The sequence below is a fragment of the Tetrahymena thermophila genome, assembly GCF_000189635.1.
Source record: "Tetrahymena thermophila SB210 genomic scaffold scf_8254470, whole genome shotgun sequence".
Lineage (NCBI taxonomy): Eukaryota > Ciliophora > Oligohymenophorea > Hymenostomatida > Tetrahymenidae > Tetrahymena > Tetrahymena thermophila.
This window is the reverse complement of record NW_002476246.1, coordinates 1112531-1136016: the sequence shown is the minus strand read 5'-3', so window position 1 is coordinate 1136016 and position 23486 is coordinate 1112531. Positions and strand designations below refer to the sequence as shown.

The 23486-nt window shown below is 21.5% G+C and overlaps 5 protein-coding genes across 5 annotated transcripts; 1 reads left to right on the top strand and 4 right to left on the bottom strand. All coding sequences in view use genetic code 6, as the record gives it.

Annotated features, from left to right (window-relative positions):
* Positions 1-1128: 1128 nt before the first annotated feature.
* TTHERM_00429620 (transmembrane protein, putative) lies at positions 1129-1709 on the bottom strand (the record flags this gene model as incomplete). Its single annotated transcript, XM_001011287.2, has 3 exons — positions 1129-1165; positions 1255-1504; positions 1559-1709. 3 exons carry the CDS (start codon positions 1707-1709, stop codon positions 1129-1131), a joined length of 438 nt encoding a protein of 145 aa, XP_001011287.2.
* A 5427-nt stretch (positions 1710-7136) lies between these two features.
* Positions 7137-8699, top strand: TTHERM_00429650 (Von willebrand factor type A (vWA) domain was originally protein; the record flags this gene model as incomplete). Its single annotated transcript, XM_001011290.3, has 1 exon — positions 7137-8699. One exon carries the CDS (start codon positions 7137-7139, stop codon positions 8697-8699), a length of 1563 nt encoding a protein of 520 aa, XP_001011290.1.
* An 816-nt stretch (positions 8700-9515) lies between these two features.
* Positions 9516-14717, bottom strand: TTHERM_00429660 (zinc knuckle protein; the record flags this gene model as incomplete). Its single annotated transcript, XM_001011291.3, has 10 exons — positions 9516-10449; positions 10512-10909; positions 11283-11423; positions 11478-11864; positions 12293-12800; positions 12857-12930; positions 12986-13159; positions 13227-13273; positions 13340-13379; positions 13926-14717. 10 exons carry the CDS (start codon positions 14715-14717, stop codon positions 9516-9518), a joined length of 3495 nt encoding a protein of 1164 aa, XP_001011291.3.
* Positions 14718-15544: 827 nt separating this feature from the next.
* On the bottom strand, positions 15545-19519 carry TTHERM_000429659 (cyclic nucleotide-binding domain protein; the record flags this gene model as incomplete). The annotated part of the gene is made up of 10 exons (XM_012799456.1): positions 15545-16331; positions 16510-16880; positions 16939-17079; positions 17221-17607; positions 17664-18156; positions 18217-18290; positions 18349-18522; positions 18576-18622; positions 18707-18746; positions 18806-19519. 10 exons carry the CDS (start codon positions 19517-19519, stop codon positions 15545-15547), a joined length of 3228 nt encoding a protein of 1075 aa, XP_012654910.1.
* A 600-nt stretch (positions 19520-20119) lies between these two features.
* Positions 20120-23046, bottom strand: TTHERM_00429690 (cyclic nucleotide-binding domain protein; the record flags this gene model as incomplete). The annotated part of the gene is made up of 8 exons (XM_001011294.2): positions 22887-23046; positions 22750-22823; positions 22168-22669; positions 21698-22087; positions 21315-21455; positions 20865-21262; positions 20529-20806; positions 20120-20472 (listed from the first exon to the last, which is right to left on the bottom strand). The coding sequence occupies exons 1-8, from the start codon at positions 22905-22907 to the stop codon at positions 20120-20122; spliced, it is 2157 nt and encodes a 718-aa protein (XP_001011294.2). The 5' UTR covers positions 22908-23046.
* Positions 23047-23486: the final 440 nt, after the last annotated feature.

The window sequence follows — 23486 nt, the reverse complement described above, 5'->3', positions numbered from 1 at the left end:
TACACTTGTATTATTGAAATTAATCTAAAAAAGCTAAAAAATATTCTTTCAACCTTCTATTATTACTATTTTTAATAAATATAGGTTTTGAGATGATATTATTGAATTATTTGGTGGGGAGTTTTTTAAATAGCTTCAAATGTTGTTTAATTATTATTTTTGATGTTTCTTATTCTTTTCTTCTTACATCTCAAATTTTAGGATTTAAATGTACACTTGTATTATTGAAATTAATCAAAAAAACCTAAAAAATATTCTTTCAACCTTCTATTATTACTATTTTTAATAAATATAGGTTTTGAGATGAGATTATTGAATTATTTGGTGGGGAGTTTTTTAAATAGCTTCAAATGTTGATTAATTATTATTTTTGATGTTTCTAATTCATTTCTTTTCTTCTTATATCTCAAATTTTAGGATTTAAAAGTACATTTCTATTATTGAAATTAATCTAAAAAAGCTAAAAAATATTCTTTCAACCTTCTATTATTACTATTTTTAATTCAAATATAGGTTTTGAGATGAGATTATTGAATTATTTGGTGGGGAGTTTTTTAAATAGCTTCAAATGTTGATTAATTATTATTTTTGATATTTCTTATTCTTTTCTTTTATCTACAATATATATCTGAAAGCTACCTCTAATAACAATAAAGTACTATCCTCAAAATTTTTATTATAAAAAATTTAAAGTAATTTTTTTAAAATTATTTAAGTATAAAATAATTTTTACCATTTTAATTTTATAATTTTAAACTTTAATATATATCTCTTTCAAATAATAATTCGAACATATATATTATTTATAAAGTAAATTCAAATTAATAAAAATTTGAATTACTGAATGCTTATTTTTAAATGGATTTTAGATAGCTTCATCAAATTAAATATATGTTTCTATAATTTAAAAAAATTTTGTCAATTCAAAATGAAGGTTACACTAATATATTAATTACATTAAAAAGAAAATAAAATGAATCAATTAATTATTATAATATTTTAAAATTCATTTACAATCTTTAAAGAACAAATATTTAGAATCTTTTTTATATTTAATTTGTTTCATTCCTTTATTTCTGTATCGGGATTAAATATGATCCACTAAGAATCAAAATAATAATTTGACTTTCATTTTCTATTCGTACTATCTAGGTTTTAGTTTATGCTATATATATATATTTGTTTGAGATAATTATTGTTCAACTTTTTAGATGTTTTTAATGTTTGGTTGTGTAAATTATAAATTATGATTACTCTTGTAAATGCTTTAAGAAAAAACAGAATTCCTTTTTCTTCTATTTATTTACCAATTTATTTATTTCTAAGAATTAATTTGTGGCTGGCCTTGTTTATATATTAGGAGTTTGGTACATAATACTAATTGATTATATTTCTTCGTTATTATCTAAATTCTTATCCATATTGTTATTATTAACTATATTTTCATCTATTTTTTTGTTAAGTTATACAGGTGAGGATTTTAAGATAGCTGCTAAGATTTACTCTTTTTATTTTTAATGTACATTACTAGTGATTTAACTAATTAATAAATAGATACTTTGAGATCTTTAATAATAAAAATAGTACAAGTAGGCTATTAAAAATCCACTAATAGCAACAACTATCCATCCAATTTTCATTCTTGTATCTTCGTTTTCATCTTAAATATCCTTAACTAATAATGAAGCGCAAATTTAAATAACTATCATTAAAACTTCCTAATAATCTACCACATCTGATAAAGATGATTTAACATCAATTTCATAGCAAAAATTTTAATTTTAATCTGCGAAAACACCTAATTTTTTGAACGAAAACTCTTCTTAGTTTTCTTAACAATATAATTCTAGATAAAATCATAATAGTAATTAACGAGAAAAGCTATCAATAGTGGTCAGAGAAATTGAAAGAACTCACTCACTCTCCAACTGAATCATCTACATGAAATACAAATATTTAACATTATTTTAATTTTGGAATAAATCAAAACAACACTTCTTATGGGTTAAATTAAAAAAAATAAGTAAGATTTTATGTTATCCCCTAAAAATTAGCTTCTACAAAATAATTAAAAGAAATAAGATAATTAGCAAAATTAGAATAATTTTAAAACGGATTAACAGAATTTAAGTTTTAATTAAGAAGATTAAAGTTTTAAAGAATCAAATCAAAGCTTTAAAGAAAATAATTAAGCTTCAAAAAATAAAACCAAAGCTTTAAAGAGTAAGATTTATATTTTAAAGAATATAGCAAAAACATTTATTAAGAACAACTAAATGTTAGAGGGGATAAACAAAGTACATAAGATAAAATTAAAGTGAAAGTGAAGTAAATCAAAATTAACATCAATTTAATCTAAAAAGCGAAAAAAAAAAAATTTTTTTTGAAAATTTTTAATAGAGTTTAAAACAAGTAAACAAATAATAGATATCTTATTTTATTTCTGATAAAGCCCCTAATTATTTTGATTAAGAAATAAAGTAAAGTGAATTAAATATTTCTAATGCATTGGTTTAAGATGATAATTTTGAATAAAATAGATAATTTTAGTAATACAATACAGGAAATGTAAGATTTTTAACTCCACAACCAACTGCTCAAAGCTCTGCAAATTATGAAACTTTTTCTTATCATATTGGCAATTTATTTATAAAATTTCCTATTTTTGTTACCAATACTGAAACAATCAATACCAATAAATAGAGTTAAAATAAAACTATCTAACTAACACCATTCTTGCTAAAGCAATAATAATTTTAGTTAGCAAGTAAACATATTTAAATAAAAATTTTTATTAATTTAAAAAATATAAAGTAATAGGTTTAAACAATCAATAATTAGAGCAACTTGAAAGAAACAAATTAAGATAAAATTTATGAGTTACCTTTATTAATTAAGTAGGTATCTATCAATTAATTAATCCTAAAATAATAGCTCATAATAATCTCAGTAAACTAGAGTCAATAAATATCTTGCTAATAATTTAGAAAAGAGTGTTGATACTACGTACTCAACTTAAAGTCCTTTAATTCTACAAAGTTAATAATTTAGTGAGAATAAATTATATTTTGACGAAAAACATGGTAATAGTATTTAAGTAAGGAACTAAATAAATCCATGTGGATAAAAATATATCTTAGAAAACGTCGATATATAACAACAGTAGCAGAATAATAAAACAAATGAATTCAAATTTTCAAATTTAAATGACATATTAAATTAAATGAATAGCTCATTTTAAGGCTTAATTAAAAAATTAGCTCTTGAAAACAATGAAATCAATGAATAAATTTTAAAATCTTTGTCACAAACTTCCACAACATCAAAATAATTCGACGAACGGAGCAATAACACATTCAACTCTTCTGGAAAAGTTTTAATTACAAATCCAAGGGATGCTAGCATGGCTATTTTAGAAAATTAGAATTTTTTTACACTTGAAACAAATCCTTATACAAATAATCCTAGCTAGAATATAAACAGTAAAAATTAAAGTTATTAATTAATAAAGCTCTCACTAACATTTTTCAAGAGACAATATAAATGGGATAAATTTTAATTCATCTTAGTGCTGTTTCTAATAAGAATTAAATGAAATAGAGTTAAGAAACAATTAAGTAAATAAAAATACAAATTTATCAAATTTAATTAAGAGAACGAGAAAAATTTTTTTGATTTTCAAAAATAAGTGTTATTACATTTAAGTATGAAAAGACATTATATTTACTAATACATATACATAAAAAATAAGAATAAATATTTAGAATAAAAATTATAGAATATTTCCAGTATATTTATTCTAGAACTACCATAGAATACCTGTTGGTTAATTCGCAAATCCGCTAAGTTGTAAACTTTTCTTTACTATAAAATTATTGCGAGTTAATTTTTTGAGAATTTTGAAAAAAAGAATTATGTGATTCATTTTTGAATTAAATTATTTTTATTTTTCCATGCATTTTTGAATGAAATTAAAAAAAATTATCCATTGGGATTAACAAAATATTTGATTTAAAAAAAAATTATTTTTCGTTTTATATTTTTTAATTATTATTTTATCTTCTTTAATTTTTCAATGCAAAATATTTTTAATATATGTAAATTTTTATGCTCTTTCTAACAGCATATCTATAGTTTATGTATTAATCATAGTTAAAAAGTTATTTCAAATTAAATAGATTGCTGAATTTTACTATATAATAGTATTTTATAAATTTTATGTAATTTTTATTTAGTTTATAATAATTTAAATAAATTAAAAAACATAATTCTTTTAAACATTGAAATAAGGGTTGGAATTAATAAATGAATGAGGATTTACGATTATATTTTTTTTAAATATTTAAAATATTTTTTTAAAATTGAAATAAAATATTTATTTATTTAATTAATTAATCAAGTTTATGAATTAAATTTCTGCATTTCCTCATATTCAAGAATTTAAAACCATGAATTGCAAAGAAGGAAATAACTAAAAAAATTTAAATACAATAAACTGCATTTAAAGTTTTTATTTAAGTATAAAACTCAAGATTAATTATTTATAGATATAGAGTATTTAAGATCATTTTAATATAAATAAATTGATATAAATTATCAAAAAATAAAATTAAATAAAAAAATAAACAACATACAAATTTATCAAATTACTTTAATAATTTTGAATTCTAAAAGCTTTTAAAAATAATTAATTTTAAAATATTCCAAAGAAATGTTAAACATTAAATTTACATTTATGTAAGAATTAAATAATTGAAATAATTTGTTATTCAAGCTTGTAATACTAAAAAGGAAAGTTATAATAAAGAATGCAATTATATTTATTTATTTAAAGATAAAGCTTATATTTGGTCAAGAGATACTTATACTTATTAATGATTGGCCAAGTAAAGGGCTAGGTAAATTTTTAGACTTATCCTTTTTAATATTAGTTTAATTGGTATGCGATGATCTATTATTTTTAAATACTCTTTTTTTTATAATTTTAAATTATACTTTTCTATATTAAATTAATACATTTCTCAAATTGTTATGAGGAAAATAAATTTAATAATTCTTTAATCGATCGAAGTGCTAAAACAAAAAAATTAACTATTTATCAAAGCTTTAAGCTTACAGCTCTGATGAAAGGATTTAAAATTCTGTCTAAAATCTTGATAATTTATTCCTCTTAGCACTCGTAATGTCTTAGCTAAGAAAGTCTTCTCTATTACAATAAGGAGCATTTTCTATTTTTAATTAACTATGATCAGATTCAACACTATCTATTTAACTTTAAACAACTTAGTAAATTTATTAATTATTGATAATGCTTTCTTATTATAATAAGCTTAATTTTATTGAATTTTTAGCTTTTATTTCTTCTTAATTTTAGGAGAGAAAAACTTAAGGTTATAGCTCTGAGTTTTTAATCCCTTTTGAAGCTTCATTTTTAATTGAATTAACTCTCTATCGTTTATTTAGAGAGGATTACTTGTTGTACACACTTTCATTATGAAATGATTTTTATTATTCCCTTATATTTGTCTGCGAATTAATTTAATCTAATCTATAATAATTTTTAATTATAACAAACTATTAAATTCAAATAGTAAACTTACTCTTTTTCTTCATTCTCATCATAATAAAAAAATGTTTCATCCTCTAAACCAATTTATTCACTTTAATTATTTTTTTTTTAGCATTTTTTCTATTTCTGATCCTGAGTTAATGTAAAATTAAAAAGCATTTGAGCTTTTTTGCCTATGCCTTTTGAAATTTTAATCCCTTTCTTATATAATTTTGAGATTTTGATAGTAAAGTATCTTTTAAATATTTGGAATATATTGTAATTAATTACTATTGTAAAAATGATGATTATATTTTCCATAACTTTCACATTTTTTGTTTAAAAATTTATAATTTTGATTTATTCTTAACAGATCTTTGATCAAATTATAGCTCTCCTATTTTTTAACAAAATACCATTTAGAAATAAAATAAAATATTTTTTCTTAAATAGCTATTTTTAAAATAAATTCATACCTAAATTTATAAAATATATCATAATGTATAAAAAAAAATAAATCATAAATTCAAATTAATGGATAAAATCAATCAAAATATTTACAAAATCTTTTTCATACTATTATAGTATTTAATAAAAGTACTCAAAATCCAAAAATAAAAGCTAAACAACGTTCTATGATTTGGCTATTTACTAGACAGTATATGCTTTTAATAATTAATAGATTTAATTATTACAATATATAAAGGTGTAAATCGAATTTCTCTCCCCCTTAATATATCAAATATTTTATTTCAATTTTAAGATACATATTAAAAATAAAATTTTATAAAATAAGGTATTTATTATAAAAATTAAAATAGAATTACTTACTAAATTAAACTAATTTTTAATAAGTAATTAAATTATTGCTTTTGCTCATCCAAAAGAATTTAAAATCTGGATGTACTTTAACTCAAATCAATTCAAATGAAAACATATAATGGAAGATTTATATTCTAGTTACATTCCCATCTACCTTAAATATTATAAAGATTAAAAATTTAAAAATAAAATAATATGCAATCGTTTCGATAATCAATTATTCTTTAAATATATTGGAATATTATTTATTATGAAATTAACAATTTTGGTATTTTAACTTTACTATGATTTTTTTTAATTCTACATATCTAATGTTTTTTAAATACAAAAAATATGATTATTTTGATATTTATTAACATATTTATTTGCTCAGGACAAAGTGATAATAATGACTTTGAATTTATGTTTTTTAGATAAAAGCTTAATCTGATTACTTATGAATTCTGAATTAAAAAATTAGTATTTTGAAATTAGATTTATTGCAAAATAAATTTGAAGAACAGAAATATAATCAAGTATCCACTTTATTTTTTAGGATGATAAAATAGGTTAACCTGTTAATTAAAAAATTTGACAAAATATTATAAATAATTCAACTTTTGGATCTATCAGTATTAATCAAAAACTAAAATAATAAAGATTGATTTTTATATAGAATAAATCCAATCTAATATCTACTCCCAATTTATTTTTATAAATTAATTAATAATTAAAAAAAATTATAACAAAGGAAATAAATAGCTATTTAAAATATAATAAAATCAATATGGGAAATACTTTGTAATATATTCCTTACTTTAACAAGAAAGATAACAGCTTTTAAGATAAAAGTTTAGCAGAGCAGATTTCTGGTTTACATACAGACACTGGCAGTGATCAAACTAAAGCAGATTACTTTTTAAAAGATAATCTCAGTCTATCAATTAAGCTTTTAAATAATAAAATTGTTATGGATAAAAAGAATAATTAAATTATTCCTGGAGTTGTTTCTGTTGAGGCTAAGGACTTTGATGCTGATTAAGTCAAAAAAGATAAAGTTAGATATTAACCCTTAGATTTAATTTTTGTTATAGATACATCTGGTTCCATGCAAGGAAAGAAAATTGAGCTGGTAAAGAAATCCATTTTATAGGTCCTTCACATTATTTAAGGAGATGATAGAATTTCACTAGTAGGATTCAATAGCCAAGCTAAAGTATTGTTAGAACTAACTTAACTAACTAAAAATAGTAAAAAAAAAATATAGAAGACAGTTGATGAATTATAAGCTGGAGGAGGGACCTAAATAGGTTTCGGAATGCAAAAAGCTTTTGATATAATTAAAGAAAGAACAAACTCTAAAAATTTAGCTAGCATATTCCTATTATCCGATGGTTAAGATAATTGCGGATTCTCACAAACTTAGCATTTCATGAATCAATCTAAAATAGAATATCCCTTTTGCATAGATTGTTTTGGCTTTGGAGATGATCATGACTCTTTAACTCTAAGTAAAATAAATCAACTTTAACAAGGCACATTCAATTTTATTAGGGATATTTCTCAAATTGATGATGCTTTTACTATTATTTTAGCAGGAATTAAAACATTTGTTGCATAAAATGTTAAAATATCAGTCAATTTTGGTAATACAGAGCTAATGAATGGGATTACTGTATCAAAAACTTATGGTTCAGAGTGGAAAAAAATCTAAGACAAATAATATGAAATTTAATTAAATCATTTAATGGCAGGTAGAAGTAAAGATTTTGTTTTTGAGTTACAAATACCTTAATTTGAAATGAAGCTAACTGACTAATAAAGGTATTAAATAATAGGTAGTGCTAAGATAAAAGCTAACTCCTTAAACTAAGGAAAAAAAAAGATTACTAAAAAAGCTAATTTAATGGTAGAGCTATTTCTCAACACCGAAGTATAGAAGAAAGATTTGGAAAAAGAAGATGATGAAAAAGTGGCTATTAATCACTTTAGAGTAATTGCAGGTGAAGCTATGGGTACAGTTTTAGCACAAGCTGATAAAAATTAATTTGAAAATAGTTAGAGTTTGCTAAATGAAATAATAAACAAAATTAAAAACTCAAAATATAAAAATAATCCTACAATCCTAAATTTGTTGAAAGATTTACATAACTGCTAATAGGCTGCTCAATCAAGCAACTATTCCACTTTCGGTAGAGGTTATGTAATGAACGCTCAACAAGTTACTATTGGTTAATAAGTCGCATGCAATTTCGACTATAAGTATGCTAATAGAGATTATATTTTAGCTGAGTAAAATATGGGTCAAGAACGCTTTAGAAGCATCAATAGACGTTATTAAAATTAATGAATTAAAAGAATTTAATATTTTATTTGCATTAATTTTTAATTTATTAATGGTCTATATTTCATTTTAAAGAACTTTTTTTTTATAATATACAATAATTAGTTTGTCCTTTATATTTTATATTTATATAATGTAAAATTAATAAAAATAAATTTTATGTTTAGATTAAAATAATTTCTTTATATTTAAACTGTTAACAAAATTTTGAAAAACTGAAATTAATTTTTACACAACCTAATATAATTTTTTACAATACTGATTTAAATTATTAATAATTTATTTTATTTTTTCATATTAATATTTTCATTCTATTTTTATTCAACGCATTAATTTTGAAAAAAATTTGAATTAAATAAAATTTAGAAGTTTAATAATATCAAATTCTCAATCGATAATTTTATTAATAAACAGCCTCTTATATACTATGGACAAAAATAAAGCTGAGAGCAAAAGTAAGTTTTTAAGTTATAACCAAAAAATATTAATTACCTATTGTATTGATAAGCATCATAGTTTGATTCATAATTAATATTAAAACATTTCATATTAGATGAATAGAATAAAAACGCATGATAAATTGAAAATAATTTGATAAAAATTCTTTGAAGTTTTTTTTCATAAATAGTTTAATTTAAATGATAAAATGTAATTAATCAGTAAAATACCAAATAATAAGTTACAATTTAAATTAAAATAAAGAATTATTTATTTTTATTATGATATTTTATATATATTATTTTTAATAAATTTAGTATTTAAGAATGAATTTATTTACTTTTAAAAAGTGTGTTTATTATATATTTATATTTTTAGTTCCTCTCATACAGGAGGTGGGGGAGAGTTAAGGAAGTTCTTTGGTGTGCTAAGCTTATTGTTGGAGTGACTTAAGAGAGAAAGTTCTTACCTAGATTTATTTACAGATAAAGTTTTTGCAACGTTTCTACCATTATTACCAGTATGAGATAAGACCTTTTTCTTTTTTATTTTATTTTACTTCATTGTAATTTGTTATGATTTCATAGATTTTAGAGCTTTGATTATTTTTGAAAAATTATTATTTGGAAAGTATTCCTTGTAATTTTTTAACACATCAAAGTTGAGAATAGGGTAAATTTGATTCTATTGTTGCAATAATATGTTATTTATTACTTTTGGGTTATAACTCTGTTACTAATAGAGCTAATTAGGGTTACCCATTTAGAAATGACTTCTACTACTGATGTTTGTTGGTTATTTGTCATACCGACTATTTTGATTTTCTCCACTTTCAATTTTAATATTTAAATCGTTAGGCATAGGAATATAAGTTTAAGAATTCACATAATTGCTTAACTATAAAATTTATTTGACTTAATTAGCTGGGTTATCTATGGTAAAGCTATTTTGTATATTATAAGTAGATCCTTATCCAAAGGAACTTTGTCTCTAAATATTAGTTTATGAGACTCCTGATTAGTTGGTTAATTAAGCTATTTGCTAATTAGCAGGTATCAAGTACTGAGTTTAAATCATATTTTATGGATTTAAATATTTCAATTAATAATTTTAATCTTTTTCATCCATTTCCTAAGCTAATTGCGATCTCTATCTTGGCCTATTTTCTATAAGTTTATCATCTATTGATAACATTTTGTCATAATTTTTTATTTCTGGGATTTCTTTATGAAATGTGGATTTTTTAGTGTTGTGCCTCTCTTTTTTTCGTTTTATATCTATTTCAATTTGAGTATATGCTTTCTTTCTATTTTGAAGTCTAATTAATTTTTATAAACTTAATTAATAAAATAAATAAATAAAATTAATTTAAGTGAATACGAAACTGTTTCAGATCCATCATCTTACTATACTAAGGCAAGACCTTCAGTTTGCTAATGAATATATTCTTCATATGATAGTTGCGAATCTGGTCCAGTATCATCATGATAAATTTATTTTATATTGTTTGCTTTTTGATAGCTTTCAACTCCAAACTTTACATTTTTTTAAATATTAATTGAGCATGTTTTCTAAAATACTGTCCTCTGTTGTTTTTATCTTTCCTGATTTTCAGTGTGATTTTGTTTGTAAATTATCTTGTTATAATTGGGAACAAATTATAAACTAGGGCAATTCGTAAATTAGTGAGTAAATTTTCCACAGCTTTAGCATCTCCTATCTAATTTAGTGTAGTCTCTATACATTACTACTTTATCTTTAATCATATTATATTTCTCCTTTTTTTATAGAAAAAAATTAATTATTAAAGCTTATTAAAATGTAAAATTAAATTAAATTAATTAAAGCTCATGTTCAAAATATTCTTCTAAAATAACAAAATGTTCTTTTAAATAAAATTAATTGTAGTTAAATAAGCTCTTTCTAATATTTTTATTAGTTAGCATATATGAGAATATAAGATAATGTAAGTGATAAGAAAAATTTTACACTTAAATAATAAAAAAGAAATTAATTTTCATAATATGAATATATATGTCTATCTATTTAATATTTTTTAACGATTGTATAATTATTATCACATATTTCTTTGAGAAGAAGATTTTTAATAGAAAAAAATATTTTTATTTTAAGAAATTTAATTTTTTTTACAAAATCTTCTTGAAAGTTTTTGATGCACTTGTAAAAATCTTTAAAGTCTAGTACCATAAGTTTAACTACATTTAATGTTTTTGCTCCAAATCTTCTGTAGGATTAACTAAAAAATTCTGTTTCGCCAATTAAATCTCCTTTCTAATAAAGTATAAAAATAAATAGTTAATTTTTTTTTTAAATGAAAAATATTACCTTTAAGATTTTGCAAGATTTATTCTTATTGCTCATGGTAATGAACATATCTACAGATCCCTTGAGAATAAAGTAAAGCTTCTAGTCTAATTAATTCTATTCAAATAGAGATATTTCTGGGCCTATTTTTATTTGCTTCATGCAAAGTGAAAGCTTATCCAAGAATTACTTAGAAAAGTTAAGGGAAAATATTTTTTATTCGTACAACAGTTTATGATTCATATCATATGTAATAGCTTCTCTCATGGAACTTGGAAGATTGTTAATCATTTAAGAAGAGTCCTCTTCTTCATTATTCTCTTCTTTATGTAAATACTCAAAATAATTTCTCACCTAATGTTGAAGTTTTTTATTTAGCTATCTTTGATTCATTTATCTATTAAGTATCTATAATTAAATTAGAATTAAGTGTTAGTTAGCTGAATTTCCAAAAATTTATCATTAAAAAGCATTCATTTATTTATTACAACAATTCAATAACCGTTTATTTATTCTTTTTTATAAATTTCATGAAAAACTGAAAATTATTTAAAATCTATATTTTGAATATTAATCATTTTCCATTTGAGCTAAAATAAAAATATTTTTTTATTGAATTTTTATTATAAGCAACTTAGCAGATAATCTTAAAAATTTAATTACAAAATATTAAATTTTTCTTTTAAAATAAATTTAATTAAAACAAAGCTAAGAATTTTTAATTAATTTTCTTAAAAAATAAGTAAGTTTTGAATTTTGAGATAGGAAGAATAAAATTTATTTTTAGGATACTTAAAATAATTCCAATCAAACTTGAAAATGTTTGTTTATATTACCAACATTTTTTTCTTGAAAGTTTCTTTTCTTTCTTGGATGGCAGCAACGATTTCACCAATTTGACTGATGGAGTAACCAAATATACCACATGATATCAAACTAACTGCAGAAGCATATATCATTTCTTAAGTATTAACAGGATGAATATCGCCATATCCAATAGTTGCCATGGTGATAGTTGACCAATATAAACCTGCTATATATTTGCCACTATTTGATTAAATAGAGGGAATTAGATCAAGCCATGTTTTTTCTCCTAATTTAGATTTTCTCAATGCAAGATCCACAAATATAGACCCTTAGATATTTCCAAACGAAAGGATAATAATGACTAGAATGAATATTTTAACTAGAATGGAATACTTACATTCTTAATCATACCTTTCAAATAATCCTTTCAACGTTCTTATAACTTAAAATATTCTTAAAATAATAACATACTAAAAGTAATCTAAGTCATCTGAAAATTAGGAAACACTATAGATGATTAATATAGTAAAATCAAATCTAAATATTATTAAGAGATTAAATTTTAGAGTAAAATTTTATTTAAAATTATTTACAGTGCTTCTTTTTTCAAATAGCTTTTTATAATCTAATCTCTCATAACAATAATCATTCCTCTTTTATAGATCGCCTTGAATATTTAGTTAGATATTTAATATCAATTTTTAAAATTATAAAAGTGCTACTTTATTTATTTTGATGAGAATATCTAAAACTAACGTGAGCAGTGTAATGCCTGCTAATCCAAATTAATTTTCAGAAAACGAAGAGGGAAAGTTAACAAAATAGGGAATAGTAAAAATCAGAAACAAAGATATAAAAATATTTAATAGCTCCCAAATCAACGACACAATAGATTCCTATTTGATTTAATAAAAAAATTAATATAGACTAAGAAGGATTCCTTACTGAATTAAATTTTATTACAGGTTAAATAATCAGTCTTTCGCTTTTTAAAAGTGACAAAATCATACCTAAATAATCAAGCAAAAAAAAACGAATTAATCACATTTAACATTGATTTTATAAATAATACATACTCTAAAATGATTTTCTGAGTGTCTTTCCAAATGATTGTTCCTTTATTTAGTTAATATAATTTATTAGAATAAGTAATTAAATTGATAATGGGTAATTAATATTGAAATGTAATAAAAGATGGCAATATGCTTGAAAAAAGTTTATGAATTTCATGTAATATTCAACTATTGAAAAATTTAGATGAAAATAAGCTGGAATTTATATAGTTTTGTTTAAGAAATAAGTAGGAGTTTTTATCTTTTATTCATGAGAGTAAATAGTAACTAGATTCAATTTTAATTGTAAAAAATATTAATTTAGGCAAAATATTGATTGTAAAATAAAAAGAATAAATAAGTCTTCTTCAGAGTAAAAAAACAAAAAAAGCCATAAGAAAATAAAGAAAATTTGGACAGAAACAAATAAAAAATGAAAGAATAATTAATAAAATAATAAATAACACCTTATTGAAATATTTAGAGCTTTAAATAAAACTAGAAAAAACTAATTTAATTCTAAAAAATTAATTTATAATTAATATTTTCAAATATTTCTTAGTCATTTAATAAAATCTGTTAATTTTAAATAACAAAAAATAGATTTTACCTCACTTTTTATCATTTTTTAGGCTATGAAGTAATCGTAATTACATGATTGGTCATCAATAATCTTCATTTAGTGCTTACTAAGATTGTTGAATAAATACCTTTCAGTTTTAGACAGTAGAGTTGTTATGAATTTCTTTACTAGATTTGTCTTTTTAAAGAGAAACATCTAGTTATCCTTAATACTTTTTCTTTTGATATTACTAACATCTCTTTTAAGATCACCTTAAAGTTTTTCTATATACATGATAGATGTTTTTTTATCCTACTTTTAATCTTTCAAATTTATTTTCTCTTCTTCTTCAATAATCTCATTTTTAGAGCTTTCAGCAGCCTTATTATTTTTAACCTTCAAAAACCCATTCTTAGATGTGGTGATTTCCCCATTTATATGAGGCATCGATTCGCAGCTTTGTTAAGGTGAAATTATCTTTTTTAGAGGGGCAGAAAGCTCACTAATGTAGTGTTTTTAGGGCTGCTAAAAGGAAGATAATGACTTTTATTAAATTCTTTATTCATTTAAATCCATTGACGGCTGCAGAATATCATGATTTAAGCTCTACATATTAAATGTTTAATCATTTGGAAACAGCTAACTATGCTATTTTAATTATTCATCTAAAATATTATAAATTGTCACTTCATTATTTATATTATGTATTTGTGAGTTATTTCTAGTTACATCCCCATTCACACTAAAATCATTTGAAATATTCTTCTTACGTTAATTGAATATCTCCATTGAATTCTCATCTAACAGAACCCTTCTTTTAAAGGCCCCACCTTCATCCATAATTTAAAGTTAGTCACAAAAATAACCTACCTTTGTAAAACTAATTATAATTTGCTTGAATCAATTATAAATTAATTGTAATCTTTGATTCTAAAAGTTATTAGTAAATTAATTTTGAAAAAAAGATTAATATCTATTGATTAAGTGTGTTTTAAGGTTAAAAATTTATTAAACAAATTTGCAGCCATTTAGCATTGTAATCATAAAGTTAAAAATAGAGTTGTTTAAAATATTACATAAATAAATGCAGTAGATATATATATTTATATATATATGTATAAAAATATGTAACAAAAAATCAATTTAGTTTATCCTTTGTGTATTTTATAATTTAGAATTTACCGTTAAAACTTTCATGTAAATTCTATCTTTATTTCTACACAGATAGATTTAAAATTTGATAGAAACTTTTATAATTTCTTTTAAAATTCTATTAGTAATTCAAACACATTTTTCAAGCCATAAATTTTGATTATATTTACAAATAAACAATGAAATAATTAATTACAAAATATAAATAACAATAACTTTTATTTTGATTTTTTCAATAGAGTCTTAAAGAATTATCAAAATTTTCAACTTGATTTAGCAAATTAAGCAAAAATTAATTTGTGAAATATTGGAGAATATTACAAATTAATTTCCTTAGTTTTTTTTAAATAATAACTGTTCTTAACTTAACCTCATATCAACAACTCAAGTTAGCATAAAGTTTCTAATATATTAATTTGTTTAATCTAAATAAAACAATCAAAGTAAACTTATTATTAGTAGGGAATAAAGTTCCTTTTGCTCTCAAATTAAATAGTTAAATATGTCGACGATCTTCAAAATTTAGTTGAATTTTTTTTTTGCTCTAAATTAAACAAAGAAAACTTATTTTTTACTTATTTTTATGGTAAAATTTGTTTCCTTTTTGAATTAACTTTTTAATTGAATTTATAAATCACTCTTTCATAGTTATTATGGGGGAAATAAATTTTAAAACTTTTCATTGTATCAAAATTCAAAAACCAAAGAGGTTCTTACTTTTTGTAATGCAAATCATGCTTAAATAATTCGTTTTCTGTCTCTGTATTAAGAGTTTGTAATTTACTGTATTTGTTTGAAATTAAATTAGAATTTGGTTAGTTATTTTCAAATCCATTGAAAGCGCTCTAATTTTCATAATCTTGAGGTTAGGCCTAAAATTTTATAACTCTCTATTCAATTCCATTCTTAGTTTTTTTAGATTTTATACTTTGATTCTCTAGCGTCTATGAAAGAGAAGACAACCTTGGCGAAGGTAGATTTTAATTACTAGGTAGATTTGAATAACTTCCACTATTTACTACGAATTGACTAAAATTATTATCAGTTGTATTTAAATTTTAAGATGTTTGTTATGAATCTGAATTTATTTTTTAAGGTATTACTAATCTCTCCATCATTTTTTCGTCATAAGAAGTCTAATTTTTATTATCTTCAGGATAATTCACCCTCTCATTAATTTTTACAAGAGAAAGTCTTTTCATTTTATTTATTTTTTTAGTCTGTTACTTATTTAACATTCCTACATCTTTATCAAAAATCAATGATTTTTTCTTTTATGTCAATGAGGATAAATCACTTTCTCTATAATATTTTAATTAATTAATAAAAAAACTTTAAAATTAGATAATTTAATCAATTTCATCAAACTTTTAAATTTTTACCAAAATAAATTTTTATAAAAAAAAATAATTTTAATTTAAATATTTCAAAATATATTTTTTGATTTAATTTATTTTATGTATTTAAATTATAATTTTACTCATTTACTTGGTCTTCAAAACTGTAGTCTCTTTAAATTTAATTTTATGAATTCCTCTCTTCACCTTTTTCTTTTCCTTGGCTGCTTGTTATTGTAGCTTCCTATTAAATCATGTTAATCAAGGACATAAATTAGTTCATTCCAGAGATTGCATTGATTGATCTAAATCTTCTTCTTCCTTAATATTCTTCTCTGATTTATGGGAAATTTTTGTTTATTTCATAAACCAACTTATCTATATTTGGCTTATACTGCAAATGATTACATTCTAATAGTGAATGACTGAATTTCCCACAACTTTCGCACTTTTTATCTAAAGGAAGTAAATCATTCTCCATTTAGAGTTTGTCTTTAATCATGTTATAGCTTTCCTATTAATTTAAAATAAATTATTGAATTGCCATTAACATTATTTTTTATATCATTTACAATATCTCTATCCATAAATTACAAACATTAGTAAAAGTCTTCATATTCTAGATACAATAGATGCACTACAGAAGTTGATTTTGCACCAAATTTTCTACTTGACTAACTAAAAAATTCAATTTCACCAAACATATCACCTTCCTTTTATTTTTTGAATTAATTTTAAAAATGTATTATTATAAATTTCATTTAAATTAAAGTTATGGCAATAATACAATAATTACTCTTTAAGATTTATTTATTATAAAATTAAAAATACAAATTAAAGTAAACAGCACTTACTTTTAAATTTCCAAAATTTTTAATCTTTTCATTCTGAAAAAATGTAAGTTCTATATTTCCTCTTTGTATAAAGTAGATTCTTAAATCTAAATCATTTGGCTTATAAATATCAGTTTCTGGACCCACTTTTATTTGTTTTATTCTTAATGATAGCTAATCAAGGAATTGCTTTGAGAAATTCAATAAAAACAACTTTTATGAATACAAAATTTTGTAATTCATTTCATAAGTTACTCTGTCTTTCATAGATTTAGGTAGCTCATTTACGAGTGCCATACCTTCTTCCTCAATATTTTCTTCTTCAAAATGCCTATACTCGTGGTATTTAATTACTTAAAACATTAAACTCTTATTAATATTCCTAGATTTCATTAGTTTATTTAACGCCTAAAAATATATAATTAATAAATTTGTGTCATATAATTAATTATTTTTAAATTTACATTTATTTTTTAGTTAAAACTCTCTGATTTTTCTTGTATTTCGCTTACAATTTATCCAATTTAATTAATGGAATAACCAAAAATACCACAAGATATCAAACAAACAACGCATACATAAATCCTCTCATTTGTATTTTAAGGATATATATCACCATAGCCTATTGTTGTCATTGTAATAGTTGACCAGTAAATACCAGCAAAATAAATGTCTAACAAATTATCAGATCCTAAGAGATCAGACATTTTTTAAGTTTTAAAAACTCCAATAAAAATAAATATCGAAGCCTACAGATTAATAAAAACTAAGACTAATAAAAAGAGCTAAGAGATTTTTCTAAAAATTTTATATTTCTGCTCCTAATCTATCTGTTAAAATAAGTCTTGGTAGGTTTTCGTGACTCTAAGAATCCTAAGCTCTAAGATATATTCAAGGAAATATAAGCTGGAGTGAGTTTCTGAAACTAAATGAAATACTAAAATGATCAAATCATATCTAAGTTTAATGAAATTAGGAAAATTATTGAGTTCATCAATTTTCAGATTAAGTAATTACTTCGCTTCTTGAGAGAGGTATTCTTGAAGAATTTGTTGTCTATTTGTAATTATCATTCCTCTTTTGAAAACAGCCTAATATTAATTAATTTTTAGCTATTTAATACATTAGATTCTAATTAAGGTTGTTTACTCTATTAATTTTCACCAGCGTTTCCAGTATTATAAAAACTGTAATGAATTCATGAGGTTTTTTAAAATCAATGAAATCACTATCTATCAAATTAATCTAAATTGGGATATAAAATATGATAAGGATCCAGATTATTGTGGTCAAAATGTCCCATAAAATACTAAATGCAGAATCCTAATATAAAAAGATTAAATTAATAAGGTAATTTAAGTTTAATATTTAAATACTGGCTAAAAAATAATCTTTTCACTATTTAATAGATATCTGTCAAGTACTTTTATTATTTAATGTAAAATAAATAAAGTAAATAAACTAATAATAAATGTTTATTTTTGTATTTGTAAATTCAATTAATTACGCTTCTGTAATCTCTAAATTTTAGTATCAAAGTTTTCTTCCTGTTTAAAATAGAAAAATACAATATTAATTTTGTTATATTATTTGAAATATAATTTACGTTAGCATAGATTAATTATTTTTGTTTATAATAATTGTAATCTGCAGATTTATCACCTATCATATTGAATTAATATTTAGAAAGACATTTGAAATTGTATTTTTCTGTCCTCTTTTTGATATTTTGAATGAATTTTTTAACCATGTTAGTCTTCCTAAACATCAAAAAGCAGTTATTTAAAGGTGATAAACTATATCCATTTTATGGTGAATCTGATTATTTTTCTTTTTCATTTTACATGCCATTTTCTTGAATTTTTTAAAATAAAGGAGAACCAAGCAGGAAAAGACTTTTCTTTTCAGGAGAACATTCGTTTATTTGTTTGTTATTTAAATTCTTACTCTTCCTATGAACTTAGCTTTATGAATCTAAATTATGGAAGCTACGAGATTGATTTTTGGGCGAATCTATTAAAATCTACGAAATAGGCCTCCTATTAGATACACTATTTTGATTTAGCATAGATTTAGAGAAGGACAAATTATCTATTTATATTACTGTAGGCTCATCACAACTCTCAGCTTTAGTAAATTTCTACTAATTATTAGGTTCAATTTGAATTTTAATATCTTAAATAGTATTTATTTTAGATCTATCAATTGAAATACTCATAATATCTTCTATTTCATCATTTTTAGTTTTTTAATCTGCAAATGATTACATATAGTTAGATTCAAAAAGATGTCTTCTATCATTAATTCCTTTTATGCTCATTATAAATTATGTAATTTAATTTGCCTTTACTTTCTTTCTAATAACACAAAATTAATATTAAAATGACTAATTAAATCTTAATAATAAAATTCAAGAATAACTCTCATATCAAATAAATTAAAAGTGATAATTTGAAAAATAATTGTTAAAATAACCATTATTTTTGCACCACTATTAATTATAATATACCTTCCATTAAAAAACCTAGTAATCAATGGATAAATGATCTTTATTTTATATATGTTAAACATCATATAAATATTTAATTTAATAATCTAATTCTTATACTTTATATGAACCCTGAATCCTTTTCTTAAATTAAAATACTAACTCAAATTAACTCCATCATCATAAAATTATCAATCTGTAAATTGTATTATTTTATAAAAATCTACTATGTAGCTATACTTTAAAAGTCCATTTATTTACTAAAATCTCTAAAATATTTTAATAATCAAAAATTTTAATTATGAAAAAAAATATATTTTATTTATTTCTTGTCACATTATAATTTATTGAAAATATACATATAAATATAAATATATTAAAATATATAGATTTAATAATAGTTGTATAAGATACATTATGCATATAAGTGAATCAATTAATAATATTAGTTTTGAATTTAAATTTTTCATGATGTTTTTTATATTTTATGTTATTCTTATTATTTTATCCCTTTTTTTTTATTTGACATTTTTTGTACTTTTAAAGTACTAAATCTACATTATTGAATGGAAAATAGACCTTAAATATTTTAGATTTATCAAATTCTCCTAAAAGCATAAAGTTGTTTGCAAAATTTAACTATTTGAGTTAGCTGTCTTCCTTTTTATCAATTACTCCTGCTTGATTTAATTTTATATTTGTAGAATTAAGTCGCTCATTTAGATCATTATAAAATTCTAATTATTGAAATGCGCTAAACGAAACTTTAGGAGATTCTATTTTTTCTAATAATTTAAAGAATTTTTAAATTAATCATTTAACAATCAAATAAATAAATTACTTTTTGATATTTATTATTTTTATACATTTTCACCACCTATAATTGAAGTATCTGCCTCATCATTTGCAATAGTATTCTCATTTTTATCTTATATTAAAACATTATAGCTTACTTTTTTAGGTTCAGGCGGCGGTAGAAATATAAAGTTTTTTTTCAAAGCAGTTTTTGGTGGAGTTGTTCTTGCCTTTTTATGATGAATATCTTTCGATTCCTCTTCTATTATTTGTAAACTACCAGTATAAACTTCATAAAATGTATTTGGTGCACATTGTTGTTAACTAATAAGAATATATTTAAATGTTTTTGCAAATAGGATTTTGGATAAAAGTATTTTACATATTTTCAAGATCTCCAACTATTTCTTAAAAAGTTTAATCTTAAAATCCATAGTAATTTTCTTATTGGAATAGCTTGTAAGTTAAATAATATTTACAAATTATATCCTCATTATTAGAACAAAACTCTTACTATTAACAAGCTATATCAAACAATGTAAATTTTTATTGGTGTTTCATTTTTTGTCTTGTCCTTTTAAATTATTAGTTTCTTTCCATAGTAGAATTACTGCTGACATTCATATAATCTTAAATGATTCTATTCTTTTTATAATCATACTTCGTTGATTTACATTCAAAAAGCTAATGTCCAAACCTTTTACAGCCATAGCATTAAAAATCTAAAGCTGAAATATCACTGTACTAATTGATTTTATCTTTAATCAAATAATACTTTTCCTTATTAGTTAAAATTACATTAAAAAATAAAATTTAATTTTAATTGATTTACTTAATCTTATGGATTATTCTTAAGTGCATTAGTAAAATCCTAATATTCAATATAGGCAATAGTTACAACATTCAATGTTTTCACTGTAAACTGAGAAGATTTTTATGAAAAAAATTCAATCTAACCAAACATATCTCCTTTCTAATAATTTTAATTTAAATCAATAAGCAAATGATTAATTATCTTAAATATAAATTTTAATCAAATATGGAAATAATAAAATAACACCATAATTCTTATTAATTAAATCCTATCAAATTCAAATCCTAAAATATGGGATATATATTTTTTTAAAAAACCAGAGTAGATTAAAAGTAGAGAGGAAAAATTTTAATTAAAATAAAATGATTTACAATAAATAAATTAATTTTTAGAAATATTACCTTAAGGATACTGACAGAAACAGATTTTTACTCTAACTTCATATTAATATCTAGGTTACCTTCTAAAACAAAATATAATTACTAAATGACTTTGTCATTTTATGAAATTATATTTATTTCTGGGCCATATTTTAAAATCTTCATACAAAGAGATAAATCTTATTAGAACTATTTGGAAAATTGCAACGAAAATACTTTATGAGAACTTAACAATTTCATATTAATATCATAAATAACTTCTTATCTAATAGATTATGGAAGATCATCAATAAGCTTTTCAGCTTCTTCATCAAAAATGTTCTTTTTATCATGCAAATACTCATAATAATTTCTTACTCTTTTTTACAAAATTTGATCTAAATTTCTTTTAGACATCTATTTAACAAGCAACTTTTAAACAATAAGTTAAAAATTAATTAATTCATAAATAGCTAATTTAATAAATAATTTAAATAATAAAATTTTTTTACATTCATTTTAATTTTAAATTATCTAGATTCTTTTGATGTATCAGCTAATATTTATCCAATTGAATTCATAGTATAGCCAAATATACAGCAAGAAAGAATTGTTATAATTGCTAAAAATATTTTTTCTTTATTGTTTCTTGGATAAATATCCCCATAGCCAATCGTGGTCATTGTAATATTTGACCAATAAATGCTTGTTATATAAATATCTAAATTTGAACTCACAGTTTGCGTTTGGTTAATCCAATTTTCTTCATCAGGACTAGATGTAAGCGCCAAATTAACAAAAACTGATGCCTAGGTGTGAGTAAATGTTATTATGATCAAAAGAAGCAAAAGTATATGCAATATAATATCATATTTGACTTATCTATCATATTTCAAAAAGAGTTCTTCTATTTTGTTCATTGTTCTAAATATTTTTAGCACTATGACATATTATAGCTAATTTATATCAAATACATATGATAGCTAAATTATAACCCAAATAATTATATCAAAGCTATTATTTAAATACATATTTAAAAATAAAAATGTAAAAAATTAAAGAATGAATTAATTAATTAATTATGAATTATTTACATAGCTTCATTTTTAACATATCTTTAAAATATTTTTCCTCTCTTCTTCATTTGGATTCCTCTTTTATAATATGCCTGAATGTTTATTATATTATTTTATATTATATAACACAATAAAAACAAATTGAATAATATTACTGTATTCATGTTAAGGATCATTTCTATTGGTAAATACCAGCTAATAAAATTAAGGCAAGGAAAAAAGTCAAAAAAGTTTTTGAAGTTAATAATGATAGGTACTATAAATATAAAGCATAAATTGAGAAATATCTATATCAAATCCAGTAGTAAATTTATGAAAGAGTCCTTAGTTTTTTATATAATACTTTATATTTACTTACATTCAAAAAAGATAAAAAATTACTTAGCAAATAATTAATTACTCTGATTCCAAAACCATTTTTACAAATCCTATTGATAAAAGTAAATATTAATAATAAGCTATTATTAGAATGTATAACATTATTACCTACTAAACTTTTAAATATCTTCAAATACAATTTGGAATAGTTTTGCTTATTATTTAAAGATAATTTTAATTAGATTTTTTATAAAATTTTTTATATGGATGTAATAATTAAGAGGGAAATATATTATAAAACTTCATTTTTTTGCTATAGTAATCATGTAGTGTTTATATATTACTTAAAATCATCAAAAAATTTTTAAGTATTTAAAAAACATGAAGATGAATCTATTAATTTATGAAGTTTGACAATGCTTAAAATTTTAAATTTA